Source organism: Mustela putorius, unplaced genomic scaffold (genome assembly GCF_011764305.1).
Source record: "Mustela putorius furo isolate JIRA1106 unplaced genomic scaffold, ASM1176430v1.1 tig00004007_pilon_pilon_pilon, whole genome shotgun sequence".
In the NCBI taxonomy this organism is placed as follows: Eukaryota; Metazoa; Chordata; class Mammalia; order Carnivora; family Mustelidae; genus Mustela; species Mustela putorius.
In genome coordinates, this window is record NW_025422145.1 from 15,411,964 (window position 1) to 15,432,367 (window position 20,404).

General features: G+C 51.0%; 1 protein-coding gene across 3 annotated transcripts in view; it reads left to right on the forward strand.

Annotated features, from left to right (window-relative positions):
- Positions 1–18,181, forward strand: part of LUC7L (LUC7 like) — a 37,175-nt gene extending 18,994 nt beyond the window's left edge. For 2 of the 3 annotated variants that reach the window (XM_045072250.1, XM_045072248.1), the window contains 7 exons: positions 1,557–1,667; positions 2,772–2,915; positions 8,210–8,386; positions 11,903–11,991; positions 16,284–16,313; positions 16,884–17,051; positions 17,835–18,181. In XM_045072250.1, coding sequence (XP_044928185.1) covers positions 1,557–1,667; positions 2,772–2,915; positions 8,210–8,386; positions 11,903–11,991; positions 16,284–16,313; positions 16,884–17,051; positions 17,835–17,976 — 861 coding nt within the window. In that variant the 3' untranslated portion in view covers positions 17,977–18,181. Of the gene's footprint in view, positions 1–1,556; positions 1,668–2,771; positions 2,916–8,209; positions 8,387–11,902; positions 11,992–16,283; positions 16,314–16,883; positions 17,089–17,834 lie in introns of all 3 variants that reach the window. The other variant, XM_045072249.1, reaches the window with a different exon arrangement.
- The last annotated feature ends 2,223 nt before the right edge of the window (positions 18,182–20,404 follow it).

Sequence of the window (20,404 nt, forward strand, 5' to 3'; positions counted from 1 at the left end):
GCCATTATACTTCAGGCTTTCTCCAGTGCCCTCGGGCTTGGCGCCACCACAGAACTTCTCTGTCTGAACATGTCCAACTGTGCATTTCTGTGAAGAGAGATATTTAGATTTCTGGAGGAGACCATATCCCTCTTGTCCGTTCCAGTGTCACACTGGTCCTTGTAGAGAGCTTTCTTTTTTTTTTTTTTTTTAAAGATTTTATTTATTTATTTGACAGAGAGAAATCACAAGTAGACGGAGAGGCAGGCAGAGAGATAGAGGGAAGCAGGCTCCCTGCTGAGCAGAGAGCCCCATATGGGACTCGATCCCAGGACCCTGAGATCATGACCTGAGCCGAAGGCAGCGGCTTAACCCACTGAGCCACCCAGGCGCCCTGTAGAGAGCTTTCTTAACAGCCGACCTGCTGACTTGCTCCCTCTGGCTATCTTTAGATGGAGGGACATAGATTATTACCACTTGGTCTTTGGTTTTGTTTTGTTTTGTTTTGTTTTTAAGATTTAATATATTTATTTGGGAGAGAGTTTGAGAGAGAGAGATCATGAGCAGGGAAAAGGGGTAGAGAGAGAAGCAGACCCCCAGTTGAGCAGGGAGCCCGATGCAGGACTCGATTCCAGGATCCCGGGACCACGACCTGAGCCAAAGGCAGACGCTTAACCAGTTGAGCCTCCCCTGGCGCCCCGGAAGGCAGCGGTGCTTCATCACCACTGGATCTGCTGGCCTGTCACCTGCTTTCTGTCATCTCCACCCAGAGCTGTTTCTTCCGTATGTTTTGGTGCTAGATCACGTGACCCAGGCCTCTCATCGTATGCTAGCCTTGCTTGCTGGTCACTGGTTGTGGCCAGACAGATACCCTGTTTACAGGTTTACCTGAAGTTATGCTGGGGCCTGGGGCTGGTCATGGCAGATCTGCTGCCTAACACATGTGAAGCAGCTTATTAGTGTGTCCGTGTTTCCCCCACAAGTCTTTTCAGAGTGAGCATTTAGATTTCTAGAGTTTCTTTTCCTTTATTTCTTTGGGTAAGTAGTAACCAGTTTTTCTGCTGCTTTAGACAGGCAATAACTAACTGTGCTCACAGCTCTCAGTAATATTTGTTCTATTGTTTTGTTTTGAGGTGGAAGGGGGAACTCTACCCTCAGAACATGAGGGGATAATATTTACGTGGCTCACACAGACCAGTGAGTACATCATGCGCACCCCCCACAGCTCACCAGAAGAGGGCCTCCGATACTAGTCTCAGTCCAGCCTTTCCTGCCCCTCAGAGAATGCTATAATTATGGCCTAAAATAGTCTGGGAAATGTTATTGAGGGATGGGGGTCCTTTGACAAAATTTGAGAGAGACATCAGATGAGAACACCGTGCTTCTGAATGATCGGTTTAACAAAGCCCCTTGGTTTAATGTGGTTACGGATGTGCTAGCTATAGCATAGTTTAAGATCTTCCCACCGAACTTAACAGGCTTTAAGAAACCAACCCAGGAGTGTATGTCCTGTTGAACTGATGGGTTCCAAGACCTTCCTCGTGACTGATCACAGCTCTCTGATTCTCCTGAGCTAGGCGATGGATCACTTGGAGTCCTTCATTGCTGAGTGTGATCGGAGAACTGAGCTTGCCAAGAAGCGGCTGGCAGAGACGCAGGAGGAGATCAGCGCTGAAGTTTCTGCGAAGGTATGCCTGGGGCTTTCTCTTCGAGCTGTGTGTGTGGCTCACTGTGTGGTGAAAACCAGCCTGCCGGCAGGCTCACAACACCATTATAGTTACTGTCAGCACTGACTGCGTCCTTGGGGTGGACAGTCCGTGCTTCCTCAATGCGTCCCAGTAAGGAGAGAAGGCGGTCAGCAGGTTCTCCGCTCCCTGGAGCTGCTTGCTGCCTCTGACCCTCCTCCACTGTCCATGTTGATCAAAGTTTGCCTTCTTAACACCCCCACATCGAACAGTAAATGGGGGACGTTGAGTTGAGCAATGGTTAGACTGTGGTGCGGCTGTCCTGAAGAATGGAGACGGTAGATCCGTGTGTCATTGGCCTGTGACCACATTCTGTTTCCTGTCTTTGCGTGCAGCTAATGAATCTCTTCAGTGTCCTCTCCTCTCAGTTTTGTAAAAGCATTGTTTGGGGTATGTGTAGTTGCTATTTTATTCATTTATTTTTAAGATTTTATTCATTTATTTGACAGAGACACAGTGAGAGAGGGAACACAAGCAGCGGGAGTGGGAGAGGGGCAAGCAGGCTTCTGGCCGAGCAGGGAGCCTGATGCGGAGCTCAATCCCAGGACCCTAGGATCATGACATGAGCCAAAGGCAGATGCTTAACAAGTGAGCCAGCCAGGTGCCCCAACTATCTTATTTCTAAAATTAAATCCCAAATGATTAGGCATTTTGCTTACAGTAGAGATGTATGTGTTTAAACCGGACATTTTATGGCCCTTATGCAGAAGGTTGAGTGGTGATAGAAGGTGTGAGAAGAGACAGCCTAGAAAGTGACCACCATGATGACCCTGGCCACCATGTTGGATGTGACAGGCATGGTGCTGCTCTTAGGGACTGCAGCCGGCTGGGTTAGTTTAAGGTCAGAGTCCCAGCGGAGGCAGTAGAGATGCCAGAGTTGTTAGAGTTTGCTTGTGACCCCGTGAGGACCATGGCTGTTCAGTGTAGTTTTGGTAGAATGGAGCAGAAGTACAGCAGGAGAAAAACGCATTGTCTCTGTGTTACGATCTTTTGGTTTTAGATGTCTGCTCACCTGACTCTCTGCCTCACCTGGCTGTCTTCTTTCAGGCAGAAAAAGTACATGAGTTGAATGAAGAAATAGGAAAACTTCTTGCTAAAGCTGAGCAACTGGGAGCTGAGGGAAATGTGGATGAATCCCAGAAGATTCTTATGGAAGTGGAGAAAGTCCGTGCGAAGAAAAAAGAAGCTGAGGTTGGTGGGAAAAGGTCTTCAAGAAAGATGTTGTAACCCCTGAATGTTGACCATTTGGGCTAAAATTAAACTTGCATTTTTTGAATGTTGGGAAAAAGTTGGAAGAAGGGTGCTATGTGGACAGGGTTGGAGGATTTAGAGTCTGTGCATACTTGCGTTTCTGCCTCTGCTCTGTCCCCTGTGTCCCTTGTGTGAAACACACCCATCACTGGCCGGCCCTCCGCACGACACCTATACAGAGCGCAGTTCCTCAAGCTGAAGAGTCACTGCAGTGGTGCCAGTTTACTCTCTAGGGGTTTGCCGGGCTGTGGTGGCCGCTCCGCCGGTGTGGTGGCGCCAGATCTGGAGCACAGGCTGCCCTGCAGACCAGAGCCTGCTGTTCTCGGTGACACGGCGTGTCTGGCAGAGAGAACCCGTGCAGACTGAGGGTCGCATCCGCATGGTATCTGCTGGGGTACCAGGCCAGGACGCACTGTCAGGGTGGTGGTGAAGCTGAGTCAGAGACTCATTATTGTGTTGGCGGCTGTTTTCTCTCTAGGCTGTTTGATCCATTGGATATGCTCTGACTCCCAGATCTTTACCACTGGAACTGGAAATGGCTCCCGTAGCCTTTGGGAATGGTGGCGACGGTAGAGTCAGAGGGAGGTGGGGACATCTGTATTCCTGGACGAAATGCTTGTTGGGCTCCAACTGTGTGCCGGATGGCTTTTTAGTTGTTGGTTTTTGTGTTTTTTTCCCCCATTATTTATTTATTTATTTTTAATTTTAGGTTTTATTTATTTATTTGAGAGAGTAGAGCAGGAAAGAGCATGAGTAGGGGGAAGAGAGGCAGAAGAGAGGGAGGAGCAGATACCCTGCTGGTGAGCAGGAATCCAATGCGGGGCTCAGTCCCAGGATCCCTGGGATCACGACCTGAGCAGAAGGGAGAGGCTCAACAATAGAGCCACCTTGGCACCCCGGCTAGTTTTCAGTTGGGAACAAGGGAGAGGAGGTCCTCCTCGTGGAGACGGCGCTGGGGTTGGGAGGGGTACAGAAAGAGGGTACGTGAACAGATGGATAAGAGTCATTCAGATGAAAATTGGTGGTCACAAGAATGGGGTCTGAGTTTGAGAGTGACTCTGTGTTTCCAGGGGTCTCCAGGTGAGTTCGGGTAATCCTGGAAGTGCCCTTAGCCAAGACCCATCGGTTGAGAAGGTCATTAGAGCCGTGGGCTTGGTGAGGCTGGGTAGAGATGAGGAGATGACGTGTAGGTGCCCCTGGTGCAGGCCTCTCTTTGGCCACTTCTGTAGCCCTGGTTCAGCTTGGTGCTTAACCAGAGGTCCAGAATGATGGACTGAAGTCATGGGTGGCGCCCAGGGCCCATGGGGGCTGTCACGATGCCCACTGGGGCAGTGGTAAGTCTGCAGAGCAGAAGAGTCACTCCAAGAGGGCCCAGCCTGCGTTGGGGTGAGTAGCACGGTCTGCTGGAGGGCGGTGCTGGCATCCTGCCGCATGCCCTGGGCAGCACAGTATCCCCTTCAGGGACGTTCGTAGCTAATATGTCTGTCCTTGAACTCGAGAGGGAAAGGAACTCGTATAGGTGGATGTTGGTACGTAAAATGTAGTCACGCCCAAAGACAGATGGGCTCACGAAGGTGACCGCTGCAGGTCACACTTGAATCAAATACCTTGAGTGGCATTTGTCACACCATGGAGGTGTGACTTGTTAAAGTTCCCAACAGTGTTCCCTGGTTTACGGAGTGGTTCCATTTCCTGGAGATGGGGTTTATATTTAAATTCTGCGTTTTGTACAGGATTTAAATCCCTGCACACTTATTATAAATATAAATCATGTATATAAATCTGTATCATGGGATCTAAAGCCCTGTCTCCTGAAACAGGAAATACGCATTTATGTGTGGAACAGAGTCGGCTCCTTGGGTTGCTGACTGCTCTACCAGGAAGACCAGAGAGTCAGGAGGGAATCTCTGGCTTCTTGGTGCAGCCTGAGGCCCCGCCCTTCATGCTTCCAGGAGCAGAGCAGACACCCACCGTCCCTGGGCTGGCTGCGAGATCTGTATGTGGGTGTAAATGATTGTAGATGACGGGGTCATTATGTGGCTGCTGCAGATGGCCCAGACAGGAGCAGGATATGGGGTGCCTGCTGTTCATGCCCAGGATTCGTAGCATCCTTACCCTGGCCAGCGTCCTCCATCCTGTCACTGGTCGTGCCCCCAAGGAGACCGCACCACTTCCTTAAAACCACTGCGCAAGACAGGCTGGTGTCAGGGGGGCCTCCGCCACGCTGCTCTGTGGTGGTGTGGAACCTATGGGTCCCTGTGTGCTCTCAGCAGCAGGGGTGTTCAGTAGTCTCAAGAAATGATACCGAGAGATCCCATGTACCTTTATCCAGATTCCCCCTGAGATACCATCTTGAAAAACCATTGCACAGCGTAATAGAAAGGATGTTGACAGTCACGAAGTATCCTTCACCACTAAAATCCCTTCCTGACCCTTTGGTAGCCACATGCACTTCTCTGACCCTTGGCAGATACGAATCTCTCCTCCATCTCTCTATGCTGGTCATGTTAAGAATGTTACGTAAATGGAGCCATACAGTACTTAACTTGTTGAAACTTTTTTTTTTTTTAATTCAGTATAATGAGAGTTTATTTTGAAAGAAATTAGAGGGTAGTAAAAGTTTCAGAATTACAGAAAGGGATAGAGTATCACAGATATTCATGGGCACACTGAATTTACCATTTTCCCTAAAGTTTTCGGTTTTTTGTTTTTTTTTTCTTTTTAATAAAAGCTTTGGCACATCATAATAGAAATTCAGGTTCCCAGTGCTTCTCTCTCCAGTCCCCTCCCGTCCCTCCCCAGAGGCAGGCATTAGTGTGCATTCACTTTTCTTCATTCTTTATTACACGTGTGTGCTGCCCATAAACTCTGTGTGTGTGAGTGTTGTGGGTGTGTGTTATGGGTATGTTTTTGTGCTTTAAAAAAAATCCCACTGAAATGCTGTGTCTGTCTGTCTTGCTTTCATTGTTGACTCACCACTGTTGGTGAGGTCTCTCCTTGATGCTGCATACAACTTCCTTCAGTGTTTTGCTGCAGAATTGTGTTTCATGAACCTGCGACTCTCTGGGTGGTGTTCTCTGTTCTTGGTAGTTTCTCGTCTTCACAGACAGTGTCCTTGTGCTTGTTGGCTGGCACACATATGAGCATATTCCAGAACGGACGCCCAGAAGAGTTCCCGGAAGGGGCGCACACCTGTCTGGCTTTCAGGGGTAGTTCAGGTGCACTCCCTTTTAGTGGCACCAGTGCAGTCTCCTGCCAGTGGTGTATTTGATGTCTTTCCTGGTATCTTATTTTAATCTGCTTTTGCCAGGGAATTTTGAATGTGTGAATTAATGGTAGATCCCTTTATTTGTTAATTATTTTTTATTAAAAAAAAATTTTTTTTTTAAAGATTTTATTTATTTATTTGTCAGAGAGCGAGCGAGAGTGAGCATAGGCAGACAGAGTGGAAGGCAGAGTCAGAGGGAGAAGCAGGCTCCCTGCGGAGCAAGGAGCCCGATGTGGGACTCGATCCCAGGACGCTGGGATGACCTGAGCCGAAGGCAGCTGCTTAACCAACTGAGCCACCCAGGTGTCCCTATTTTTTAAATTTTTAAAAAAGATTTTGTCAGAGGGCCCACACACAAGCAGGGGGAAGCGCCCTGTTGAGCAAGGAGCCTGATGGGGATTTGAGCACAGGACCCTGGGATCACAACCCGAGGTAAAAGTAGGTGCTTAACCACTTGAGCCACCCAGACATGGGAGATCCCTTTAAATAAGGATCAGTAACTATTAGACTGTGTTTCTTTTTTTCCTTTTTTTTTTTTTTTTAAGATTTTATTTATTTGGGACGCCTGGGTGGCTCAGTGGGTTAAAGCCTCTGCCTTCTGCTCAGGTCATGATCCCAGGATCCTGGGATCAGTTCCCGTATCGGGCTCTCTGCTCAGTGGGGAGCCAGCTTCCCCCCACACTTCTCTGCCTACTTGTGAGCTCTGTCTGTCAAATTAAAAATAAATAAATAAATATTTTATTTACTTACTTGACAGAGAAAGATCACAGTAGGCAGAGTAACAGGCAGAGAAAGACGGGGAAGCAGGCTCTCCGCCAAGCGGGGATCCCAATGCGGGAATTGATCCCAGTGTCCTGGGATCATGATCTAAGCTGAAGGCAGCCACTCACCTGACTGAGCCACCCAGGCACCCCTAGAATGCGTTTCTTTTTAAGATTTTATTTATTCATTTGGGAGAGGGACAAGACAAGCACAAGCAGAGGGAGAGAGGGTAAAGCAGACTCCACACTGAGCCAGCCAGAAGCCTGATGTGGGGCTCAATCTGAGGACTTGGAGATCATGTCCTGAACTGAACACGGATGCTTAAACATTAACGTTTGAGCCACCCAGGTGCCCTGGAATGCATTTCTTAAATCTGGGTCTTTTTTTTTTTTAAAGATTTTATTTATTTATTTATTTGACAACACAAGCAGGCCAAGCATCAGGGAGAGGGAGAAGCAGGTTCTCTGCTGAGCAGGGAGCCCGATGTGGGGTTTGATTCCAGGACCCTGGGATGATGGCCTGAGCCGAGGGCAGACATTTAACCAACTGAGCCACCCAGGCACTGCTTAAACCTGGTTCTTAAAGGCATGTTTTGACTTTGGCACTAGCATCAGGAACCATATCTTCATTTCTTCTATATTACATCTGTTCTGACTGGAGTTGCTGCCAGAGAGGTGTGTTTTAGTCTGTTTTGTTGGACATACTCTTTTTTGAAGAGAGTGTATAATGTATTTGTTGGTCCAAATTTTAGCCTTCAGGGCAGAGTTGGCATACAGCTTTCTGGACCTTGGAATACCTCCATGAGTGGCTGTTGTGTATTTTGCTTGGTTATTTGGTTTGGCTTTTGTGCTTTGTTTTTTTGGAAGGCCCCTTTTGAAGAGGCTCCCTTGGTTCTCTGGTCCTCCTACAGGTCCCCACTGCACGTACCTGAAGCCTGCCTTCCCTGTTGGCCTCTGAGAGCAGACAGCCTCCTGCTTGTCCCGAGAAGCTTGAACGTTTCTTACTGCTTTGAAATCATGATTGCTCATTTTGTAATAAACGATGGAAATTGAGTCAGTTACAAATATCTGAAGCTTGTAAATGATGAGTTTTAGTTTATTTCAAAGTTATCTCTATAGTCCCCTCAAATATTTCCATTTGGGGGTTGAATATTTAGTTGTGGTTCTGTGTACCTCATTTTCATTGCTTTGTTCCCATTCTCCAGGAAGAATACAGAAATTCCATGCCTGCATCCAGTTTTCAACAGCAGAAGCTGCGTGTCTGTGAGGTCTGTTCGGCCTACCTTGGTCTCCACGACAATGACCGTCGTCTTGCAGATCACTTCGGGGGCAAGTTACACTTGGGGTTCATTCAAATCAGAGAGAAGCTTGATCAGTTGAGGGTATGTTAATACGTTGTTTCTGGAGAAACCCAGGCAGTCTTGTGATGGCTTTGTATTAACTTGTAGAAAACCTTGTGTTTTGACCTTATTTTCTTTTTCTTTTTTTTAAGATTTAATTATTTACTAGAGAGAGAGTGTGCACAAATTGGGGAGGGGAGTGCAGAAGGACAAGCAGACTCCTAGCTGAGCAGGGAGCCCAATGTGGGGCTCAATCCCAGGACCCTGGGATTGTGACGTGACTTTAGACACTTAGTTGAGCCACTCAGGCACCACTATTTTGATCTTTTCTAAGAATATGTCTTGAATTTTATAGTGAAATACTCAGAGTTTGTCACTTCGTTCACATGCGAACTAAGGGAAGGGACCCTGACTATTTCTTTAGTTTGAACTTGTTTGCAGGAAAAAAACACAGTCTAGTCCTCTGGTACACAGAGCTCTTGCACACCCCTGAAATAACTTTTGGTTGGAGATGGGAAGAACCATAGTCTTGTCTCTCCTTGGGCAGAGGTGTGTGTGTGAGAGCAGTGAGGCTAGACAGATCACACTGCCTGGCCCTTGCCTTTGAGCCTCCTTGGAAGGACGAGAATGTGGTGGGGCGTTTTGGATGGACTGCTCCACAACTGCCCACCCTTGTCTCTTCCTCAGGCGGCTCAGTTTCCTGGGTTAGACTCTAAAACTTACCTTGGGTGTGGAATACTTAGAGGGAAGGGTGAGCATGTTTCGAATACTTTGAATTATTTTTCAGATTGGCAGAGTCCTCCTTGCTATGTAGGGACCACTAGGATGGGTTACTGGGAGCTGTGCGGGTCTTCTGGCCACATGAGATTTGGTGGCAAGACACATGGCACCTGACAAGGACACTATGACAGTGAAGGTGGAGGCCTTTTGTGTCCTTTGAAAGGGCAGGGGACAGCCCTGCACTTGAAAAGGGGTTTCCTGTAGGTGAGAGGTAAACTTGGCACTGGGAGCGGAGCGGGGGTGGCCGCCACTGGTCTTAAAACAGTTTGCTCCTGTGCTCCCACTAGAATTTTCAAAAGTGATACACTTTATTATAGATTTTCTTAAAGATATATTTATTTGCGAGAAAGAGCATGTGTGTGAGCAGGGGGAGGGACGGGAGAGAATCAAGAGAGAATCCCCAAGTAGACTCTCCACTGAGCACAGAGCCCAGATCATGGCCTGAGCTGGAGTCAGACGCTTCATGGACTAAACCACCCAGGAGGCCCTTCCATTTCTCCTTTAAATTGTATTTCCATTTCCTATCACACCATCATTTTGTTTTGATATTTTTTTTATAGCTGAAAGTCTTTTCTATTTTAACATGTATTTTTTCAAATGAAATGAGACTATTTTGAAAAATTATACCCTGAAACCTTAAGAACTTAAGGTTTTGTTTTTGTTTATTTAAAGATTTTATTTTTCAGTAATCTTTACACTCAACAAGAGCTCCAACTTTAAATGCCCAGATCAAGAGCCACGTGCTCTACCGGCTGAGCCAGCCAGGTGCCTGTGAGGAATTTAAGTATTAACTAGATCTAGAAGGCAGCCTTTGTCTTTGCAGAGTGAGCGGTACAAAGTTGATCCAGACAACCCAAACCTATTACAGATTTTGATAATGGCGATTAGACTAACAACAGAAAACATGTCTAGAAGTGTACCTCTGAACATTCGGGAGGGTGAGAGCTCTGGACCCTGGTCCCAGATGGCTTTGCTTACCACGGTCCCAGAGGTCCTCACCCCAGGCCACACACCAAGGCAGTAGCAAGGCAAGGCCTTCTTACTTAGGGCTGGAAGGAAGCAGAGGTGTTTGGAAAGGAGCTAATCCCAGACCACAGCCCTGTGCTCAGTCACTTCCCCTCTTCAGTCAAGGGGCTGAAATGCCCATCCTTGACCTTCATGTGTCCGTCCTGTGTGCCTGCTGGGGGCAGGGCAAGTGACACGCGGGCTGGAGAGCCCAAGGGGCCAGACAGGAGGGCTCTTGCACCTCGTGAGTGCTTTGAGGGGGCCAGCTGGCCTCTCCCCTCAGTCCTTGCTGTACCCTTCGTTCAGGGGCCTGGCTCCAGTATGCACTGAGGTGCGGCGTTATCCTTTGTGCCTTCATGAGCACGAGAAGACTGGTGGTCCTTTGTCTCCCTGGCCCTGTTTTACTCCCCCTTAGGGCTTCGTTCCGTCAGCAGGGAGTGGGGGCATGAGGAGGCTTTGGGTTGGTGTTGAGGGTGGGGGTGTGGAGCTAGTGTTCTGAGCTCAGCTGTGTCAGCAGTGTCCCATAGTGGAGTTTCCCCAGGCTCCCCTGTCTGCTGTGTTGTCTTCTCTGCTCTGTCCACCGCCGGGCCTGATGAGCCAGGTTTTGAGCTTGGTGCTGAAAGCCAGGGGTGGGTGCGCCTGGCTGGCTCTGTCTGTGGAGCATGTGACTCTTTTTTTTTTTTTTTTTAAAGATTTTCTTTTTTTAATTTATTTGACAGACAGAGATCACAAGTAGGAAGAGAGGCGGGCAGAGAGAGAGGAGGAAGCAGGCTCCCTGCTGAGCAGAGAGCCCGATTCGGGGCTCGATCCCAGGACCCTGAGATCATGACCTGAGCCGAAGGCAGAGGCTTTAACTCACTGAGCCACCCAGGTGCCCCGAGCATGTGACTCTTGATCGTGGGGCCGTACATTTGAGCTCCGTGGTGGGTGTAGCAAGGACTTCATAATAAAATACCAAAGAACACCAGCTCATGGTCTGCCTTCCCTGGCTTGCTGTCCCCTGAGGCTGGCTCTAAAGCCGCTGGAGCGCTCAGCACTCCAGGGACGGGCTGCTCCTGGCCAGCAGGGTATGGTTGGTCACACCGTAACCATAACGTGTGTGGAGTCTCCTTCGGTAAAAAACTAATGTTCTGGACTGGTGTGAAGCAAAAGATCAGTTTCCGTGACTTAGAACTAGAGCACGTCTTAGAGTGTGCAGTTGGTCACTGAACTTACAAGGTGAGTTTCTATGGTAGCATTATTTTCATTTATTTTCCATTAAGAAGTTTTAGAGGTGATTATGTTCCTCTTAAGAGTTTCATTTAGATTTCTAAATTACTAATATTGAGATCATGTAAAAGTGCTTTTTTCTCTTTAAAGATTTATTTATTCGACAGGGAAGAGAGAGAGAGAACACAAGTAGGGGAAGTGGGAGAGGGAGTAGTAGGCATCCCACTGAGCAGGGAGCCCGATACGGGACTCGATCCCAGGGCCCTGAGATCATGACTGAGCTGGAGGTAGACGCTTAACGACTGAGCCCCCCAGTCGTCCCCGTGCTTTTTTTTCTTTAAGATTTTGTTTATTTGACAGAGACAGCTAGAGAGGGAGCACAAGCAGGGGGCACAGGAGAGGGAGAAGCAGGCTTCCCTTGAGCAGGCAGCGCAGGGCTCCATCCCAGGACCCTAAGACCGTGACCTGAGCTTAAAGCAGTCGCTTAACAACTGAGCCCCACAGGCGCCCCATAAATACTCAGTGGTATAGCTTCTCTCATTTTCCAACTTTTTGCTTATGTAGAAAACTGTGGCTGAAAAACAGGAGAAGAGAAACCAGGATCGACTGCGGAGGAGAGAGGAGAGAGAGCGGGAGGAGCGCCTGAGCAGGAGGTGAGTCCACAGTGCGCACCTCACCCCGACCCTAACCCTGCTCCTTCCTTGCAGTCTGGCGTGTAGCCGTCGAGGTCTGCCACGGACCCGCGTGCCCCTAAAAGCAGAGCAAGCCGACATGCAGCCTGCTCAGAAGAGCGGGGTTTGGGCCGGCCTGGGGGAGCACCATGTGGCGTGGACAGTCGCCCGGGGCTGTGCGCTGCTCAGGCCACCTGCCTCGCAGCTGGGAAGGCGGAGGGCAGCGCTGTAGGAGAAGAGGAGAGGAGCCTGCTGTGCCCTGACCAGCCTCGTGGCTGCGAGGCGCCCAGCCAAGTCAGGCTGGAGATGAGGCTCTCCAGGGTCGGAGCGTGCTCTGTCCATGCAGCCACACTGGCTGGGGGGATGTCCGTCGGGGAAGGTTCGTCGGTCTGAGCAGACTCTGGAGCAGATCATCTGGTGTGGGCTTGTGAGGCAAACAAAGGGGAAATAGAGTGGGCCTCAGGGTTTCTGGCCTAGAGTTGCCACTGGGGGGATGGAGAAGACGGAGCAGTGTAAAGGGCTTTTGAGGAGGTGACGGGGGGAGGTGGGGATGGAATTTGGCTCTGATCATATTCAGTTGGAGAAGCTTGGGAGACATCTGGTCAAAGTTCAGGGAGAAGGCTGGAGCCAGGACCACACTGTCGGGAGAGATCTCACTGTCCTCGAAAGGCCCAGAAGCTGGGCTTTCCTGGAAGAATTACTATATAATTCAGAAATGACAAATAGCTGTTGAATTTTTTGTGTTTCTTTTCATTACTTTAATTACCTAACAGATTTTGATTGTAAAGAGATTCAGACAGACAGTCTTAAAATGTATTAAGCAAAACACCTAAGTCCCTTTTTCCAACGAAGTGACCACTCCCGTGGCGGGGTGTGTATGTGTGTGCGGGTCCCTGTGGGAGCCTCACCTCATCCCCGAGACCTTCCGCAGCAGGAGTGCCCTTGACAGATGACACAGTGCCCTTGCAGTGACGTGCCTTAACCGCCCTTTTCCTCTCCCCTCCCTTCACCATCTTGGCCCGTTCCTACCCACTGCCTCTGGCAACAACCAGCCTGTTCCTTCTCTGTATCTGTGACTTGGGGTTTTTTAGATTCTGCATATCACCAAGATCATAGTTTACTTGTGTCTCTCTGTGACTGATGTTACATAACACAATGTCTTCGTGGTGTGTCCATGCTGTCCCATAGGGCAGGGTGTCCTGTTGCATGGCCGAGGAATGCTGCCCTGTGTACGTGCCTCACATTTGTCTGTGGGTGGACACTGGGTTGTCTCCATGTCTCGGCCCTTGTAAATAATGATGCAGTGAATGGGGGGGTGCGGAGGTCTTTTCAAGAACCTGCTTTTATTTTCTTAGGTAAATGCTCAGAAGTAGGGTCACGGGACCATGTGGTAGTTCTAGTTCTGACCTTTTGAGACTCCTGCACACTGTTCTCCACAGCGGCTCTGGTAGGTCCCTTGCCCGCCAGCCGTGCACGAGGGTTCCTTCTGCCCATGTCCTCACGCGCTTGTTACTTCTTCCCGTGTTTGTTGTCCTGTTCTTTGTTGTTGTGTTGGTTATTTCTTGTTGCTTCTCTAACAGATGTGAGGCAGTTATACCCCACTGTGGTTTTGCTTTGAGTTTCCCTTGTGATGAGGGATGTGGAGCATCTTTTCATGTTCCTGTCAGCCACCTGTGTGTTCTCTTTTATAAAAAAAGTTTGGGGGCGCTTGGGTGGCTCAGTGGGTTAAAGCCTCTGCCTTCGGCTCAGGTCATGATCTCAGGGTCCTGGGATCGAGTTCTGCATCGGGCTCTCTGCTCAGCAGGGAGCCAGCTTCTCTCTCTCTCTCTCTCTCTCTCTGCCTGCCTCTCTGCCTACTTGTGATCTCTCTCTGTCAAATAAATAAATAAAATCTTTTAAAAAAAGAAAAAAAGTTTGGATCCTTTACCTTTTTATTTCTTATTTATTTCCTTTTTTAAAATTTATTTTAAAGATTTTATTTATTTGACAGAGATCACAAGTAGGCAGAGAGGCAGGCAGAGAGAGAGAGGGAAGCAGGCTCCCCGCTGAGCCGAGAGCCCAATGCGGGGCTCGATCCCAGGACCCTGAGATCATGACCTGAGCCTAAGGCAGAGGCTTTAACCCGCTGAGCCACCCAGGCGCCCCTCTTATTTATTTCTTTAAAATTTTTAAAAAGATTTTATTTATTTATTTGAGGGAGAGCAAGAGAGAGAAATATAAGCTGGGGGCAGAGGGAGAGAGAGAAGCAGAGTTCCAGCTTAGCAGGGAGCCAAACACGCAGCTCGGTCCCAGGACCCCAAAATCATGACATAAGCTGAAGACCCTTAGCCGACTGAGCCCCCCATGTCCCAAGATCCTCTGCCTGCCTTTTTTTTTTTTTTTTTTTAAGATTTTATTTATTTATTTATTTATTTGACAGGCAGAGATTGCAAGCAGGCAGAGAGGCAGTCAGAGAGAGAGAGGGAAGAAGCAGGCTCCCTGCCGAGCAGAGAGCCCGATGTGGGGCTCGATCCCAAGACCCTAAGATCATGATCTGAGCCAAAGGCAGAGGCTTAACCCACTGAGCCACCCAGGTGCCCCCTCTGCCTGCTTTTTAACGGAGTAGATTTTCTGTGGGGTCTCAGGCCTTGATACATCTGGGTCTTGACCCTTAACAGGTGCTCAGCCCGCACTTGCTCTCCTCTCCCACTGCTGAGCCGCATTTGTCTTGATGTGCCGTGCAGACGTTTCCTGGTTTAATGCAGCCATACTTGGTGTTTGGTTTTGTTTCCTATCCTTTTTAATAGCAGTTTATTTACGTTTATTTATTTATTTGTTAGCACAAGTACACGAGCAGAAGGAGCTGTAGGCAGAAGGGGAAGCAGGCTCTCTGCTGAGCAATGAGCCTGATGTGGGGACTACGGGATCGTGATCTGAGCCGAAGGCAGACAGACTTAACAGACCGAGCCACCCACGCGCCCCTAAATTCATTTTTTTTTTAAGATTTTATTTATTTATTTGACAGGGAGAGAGATCACAAGTAGGCAGAGAGGCAGGCAGAGAGAGGAGGAGGCAGGCTTCCTGCTGAGCAGAGAGCCCAATGTGGGGCTTGATCCCAGGACCCTGAGATCATGACCTGAGCTGAAGGCAGACGCTTAACCCACTGAACCGCCTAGGCACCCCATTTTTATTTACTTGATAGAGAACGCAAGCCGGGGGAGCAGGATGGGGAGAAGCAGGCTCTCCACTAAGCAGGGAGCCCGAAGTGGGGCTCAATCCCAGTACCTTGGGATCATGACCCAAGCTGAAGGCACATGCTCAACTGGCTGAGCCTCCCAAGTGCCCTTGTTTTGTTTTTTAAAGATTTCATTTATTTGAGAGAGACAGGGTGGGGGAGGACAAAGGGAGAGCGATCCTCAAGCAGACTCCCCACTGGGTAGAGCCTTATGTTGGGGTCATTCCTAGGACCCTGAGATTATGACCTGAGCTGAAACAAAGAGTGGGAAGCTTAACTGACTGAGCCATCCAGGTGCCCCTATAAATGAACCAGTACTTTAGTGATCATCCTGATTTTGGTATGTTTCAGTGGTTTATAAAATTCCTTAGGATTTCTAGGACAGGGGCACCTGGGTGGCCCAGTGGGTTAAAGCCTCTGCCTTCGGCTCAGGTCATGATCCTGGGGTCCTGGGATCGAGCCCCACATCGGGCTCTGTGCTCAGCAGGGAACCTGCTTCCCCCTCTCTCTGCCTGCCTGTGATCTCTCTGTCAAATAAATAGAATCTTAAAAAAAATTTTTTTAAGACAAATGTAACATGTAAATATTAGTAGTGTTGGAAAACTGCTTTCTAAGAACCTATCAGACCACCCTTCAGATGTATGAACATCTCTGTCACATCCAGCTCAACACATTGTGCCGGTGGTCTTGTCCGTTTTTGCTGTAGAATAGGGTGTAGAATGAGGACCCACGTATCGTGTATTTCCCAAGGAGGTCATGTCACCCTCACCGAGCAGTGAACTTATGTCTGGAATTCGAGGCTTTGCCTCAACTGTGGTGTCCTCTGGTGACTTTAGATCCTGCCCGTTGTTGGCATCTGCTCTGTGACAGTCTGCGTAGCTGTGCGAGTCTGTTGTTGAGCTCCGGGTGTAGCCTCTGACCCCTGGGGCTGTGGGCCTGTGAGTGCGTGAGCTGCTAGAAAACAACAGGACTCGGTGGGAAGCCAGCACTCCTTCGTCTTGTAGGCTGCGGGGCACCGCTGTTCGGGGGAGATTGTTCATCCTTTTCTTTTCCATTTTAGGTCTGGATCCAGAACCAGAGATCGAAGGAGGTAGGTTTCCAGATCCATTAACATGTTCATTTGAGAGGGAGAGAGTGCACACACAGCTGAGAGGGAGAGAGTCCCAGTCGGATGCTGCCCTGTGCGTGTGGCCTCTCCTGGACCTCAGTCTCATGACCCTGAGGTCACAACCTGAGCTGAAACCAAGAGTCACTTAACTGACTGAACCACCCACGGCGCTCCTCCTCATGCATTTTTTCCTTAACTTCTACAGCTTCACACTTGCTATCTGGTGGGCAGGGCTGGTGAGGGACCAAGCTCAGGCCCCTGTCTGTCTGTTGTCAGGCTGGTTGGGGTGTTAGTGCAGGAGAGGGACCCACTGTAAATGAGAGGGGGAGTCAGAAGGTACTAGCGAGGCCTGTGGCGTCGCAGTTGTTTTCAGGAAGCATCAGTGAGAGGAGGCCATAATTGTGCACTGATGGGACTGTTGTGAACCCCAGTTGTAAATTTGTAGGAAGGAAGGGGAGGTGCCACTGCAGCATCCAGCAGAAGCTCCTGCCAGAGAAGGGCTGTTGGGATGAGGCATCCCGGCCTTCAGAGCCTTCTGGTTGTCTGCTACAGGTCACGATCCCGGGACCGGCGTCGCAGGAGGTCCAGATCTACCTCCAGGGAGCGACGAAAGTCATCCCGATCTCGGTCCCGAGACAGACACCGGCGCCACCGCAGCCGTTCCCGGAGCCACAGCCGGGGCCACCGCCGGGCTTCCAGGGACCGGAGTGCGAAATACAAGTAACTACTCTGACTCCTTCAGTAGCTGCAACCAGGAGTGAGCCCCTTCTCTTGTGTTCCCAGGGTCTTTTGGGGGTCTGTCGTTGGGGCCTGTTGGCCGTACCTGGTAGGGACGGGTCTGGGGCTTTTGTTCAGGAGCCTGAAGGGGCATCTGTGCAGCTGAGTGTTGGAGCCTTGAGGAGTCATGAATGGGGCCCAGCGCATAGGGGCCTCTAAGCGCGGGGGCAGCAGGTGGATTCCGGGCTGGGACAGTTGAGAAGTGTAGAGGTGGTTACATGGGCTCAGCTCCCTCGTGACCAGCCACACGCTCGCTGTCCCCTCAGAACACAGAGCCCCTGAGAGCTCTGTCCTGACCAGGTCCTACTTACCTCTGCTGGGGTTTTCTTAAGGAAAATAACCCAGAAAACAATGACCCACAACTTTGAGGGAAACACCGTGAGCACCTTTGTGTGCTGGATGACAGCCTTCCGCTGCGTCTGTATAAGGGTTGTACCCCACACGGGCGCTTTGTGGTCTTGCTCTGGTCACGTTACAGCAAAAGCCAGCCCCGTTGGGAGAGATGTTTGCAAACGGCACTTTGGAGTGGCTGTGTCAGCGCTCCCGTGCAGCATCCTGGGCCCTGGGTGGTCGGCTGCCCTCTGCCCTCTGCCTTCTGAGGGCTTCCCGGGTGTGCTCCGGCGAGGCCTTCCCTGACCCGATGTTGAGGCTCCAGGTTGCCCGTGTTCAAGGGGCCAGCCAGAAGGGAGATGCGGCCTCCTCTGAGCCTTGCGTCTCCTTTCCCAGGTTCTCCAGAGAGCGGACGTCGAGGGAGGAGTCCTGGGAGCACGGGCGCAGTGAGCGAGGGGCCGCTGACTGGAGGCTGGAGAGCTCCAACGGGAAGACAGCTTCGCGGAGGTCGGAGGAGAAGGAGGCTGGCGAGATCTGAACCCACATCCGGGCCTGTAAATAGTCTGACGAACATTGGACACAGCCTAAAGTTACCCTTTATATTTGCTGGATACAACTCCTCTTTTGTAGTTACAGTTTCTATTGTTAGGAGCTAGCTGTGGGGTTCTAGAGATGTACAGAATTGCTCCTGTGTTCTGGGTTATGTTGAGTAGGAATAAATAAATCTGATGGACGGCCTCCTACGGTTGCGGTGGGGTCTCTGCTGTCCCTCTGTGCCCTGGAGACTCCTGCGGCCTTCCAGCTGGTGCCCCATTCCACACGCGCCGCTTTAGGAAGGGCCGCCCACCTGGTCTGCCGTTGGCAGCCTCAGCCCGACCCTGGTGAGCCACACTGCAGCTCCCCCTTTGGGAGTCACCTAAGGACAGAGACAGGTGTTTGGACAACATCCACGGGACAGCCACACGGTCCTCAGGGCTGGGGATGCTGGACTCAAACCAGCCTGGTGGTGGTACCTGTGCTCTCAGATGTTCTAAGAGCCCAGAGTGAGCCCTTCTGGAAAGGGTAACCGATCTCTTCTCCATGTTGGGGGCAGGGGTTGGTTTATTCTAGGAGAGAACTTCTGGTGGCTGAGGTGTGGAAATAGTCATTGCTTCTCTCCCTGTGCAGAGGTGGCTCAAAGGGCCCGTGGTCACTGGGTCTGGATCCTGTGACCACCAGCACCATACTGTGGCCAGTAGTTCTGCCCTGGGCTCCTCTGCCAGAATCTGGCCTCTCCTCGGGAGATGTGCGGGTAGTGGGTGCTCCTGCCCTACAGGTGTCCCCTGGCCGGGTGTCGTCGGGGTGTCCTTCCCACGGCCCTTGTCTGGGGCCCGGGGCTGAGGCAGGAGGCAGGGGCCTTGCTGGAGTATACTCTGCTCACGGCAGGCAGGGTGGGGGCGTTGCTGTCGGGTCAACAGCTGCTTGGTAGCTTGTGCAGACCGCACACTAGTTGAGGAGAGGTGTGTCCTCTAGGGTGTGGGAGGTAGATGCAAGGAGTTGCAAGCCATGAGTGGGTTAAGGGTGGTCCTGAGGAGGGGAGGGGCGAAGGGGATGAGGCCTGGGATCATGGGTGCCTGGCGGCTCTGCTGCCAGGCTGTGGCCTTCAGGAAACGGGGCTCAGCCCCGTCAGGGAGCGGGAGGGTGCACAGCCGGGAGCCAGGACGACAGGACCTCCCGCCTCCATCCCTCATCTCCTGGATGAGGGGGACTTGAAAAAAGACAAAGAAACTAGTAACATACACAGAACTCTGCATCTCAACCATTATTAAGTGTGTTCGTGTGTTGTGCAGCCGTCACCACCGTCTGCGGAGGAGTGGTTTTGAAAAGGCAGAGTGAAGCCATCTGTGGACTTGGTAGTAATGAGGTGTGGGCCGCAAAGGTAATGCTGAAGTCAAGACCGTTGTAGGGTGCCTGGTGCTGCGCCTGCTCCCCCACACCTGCGAGGTCCGCAGTCTGCCTGGGAGCAGGTGGGCTTGAGCTCTTGGGCTGGCCTCTTCCAGCCTTGGTGCCGGAGGCAGCCGCCTGGCCCTGACACACCCTAGACCCCTGAGCCTCAAGGGCTTCGAGTGTGTGGGAATGTAGTGCACACATGGGCCTGGACCTGGGCCCTGGGCAGGTGCAGAGGAGGAGTTTGGACTGGTGGAGGCTGTGCTCAGCTCTCCAAGGACCCCATAGCTCGCCCCGGTTGGGTTCCAGCAGAGCAGAGCTCTGGACTGGGTGGGGGGGTGTGGTGGACCGTGCCTAGAGGAAAGCGTCCATAAATCATAAGGGGGCTGGAGCCAGAGGGTTCACCACCCTACTTTGAGTCCTGAAGAATACAGAAGTATGGGAAATACTTGTTTATGGAGAGAGAAGCAGGGGCACAGGTCGGGAGGCACTTGCAGTCCCTGAGGGGGTTCGCAGGGGTCAGGCCAACAGGAGCAGATCCTCCGGGGCTCACATCATGGTGGAGTCCAGGCTCCCAGCTGTGTGGGGGTCCTCGGTCCCTCCCAGACGATGTTCACGGACATCCTCCACCCCCCCCCGCCCCCGACACACATCTGTCCAATGGAGGAGGACGCAGTGACCAGCTCTTGGTGTGGGCTGTGGCCTCTCCTAACTGCATGGAGGCCCCAGGCTGTGCTGGAGGAGGGGTCCTGAGCCACAGCGAGTGGGACTTCTGGGGCCTCCCTCCAGACTCAAAATGGGGGCTTCCAGCCAGGCCCGCAACTGCAGTCTGGCAAAGGGGGCTGGAGAGCTGGTGCTGGTCTTAAAGCCTGTATGGGAGCCCCTAGAATCCCCAGCAGGGAGCAGCCATCCTGTGGTTGCCGTGACTTATGGGTAAGTGGAGAGTCTCCCCAGGATAGCGGGGTGCACTTGGCTGTGCCTGGGAGTTGGGAGTGCACTGTGCGAAGTGGTACCCGGCTGTGATTGGAGCAAGGCAGGGA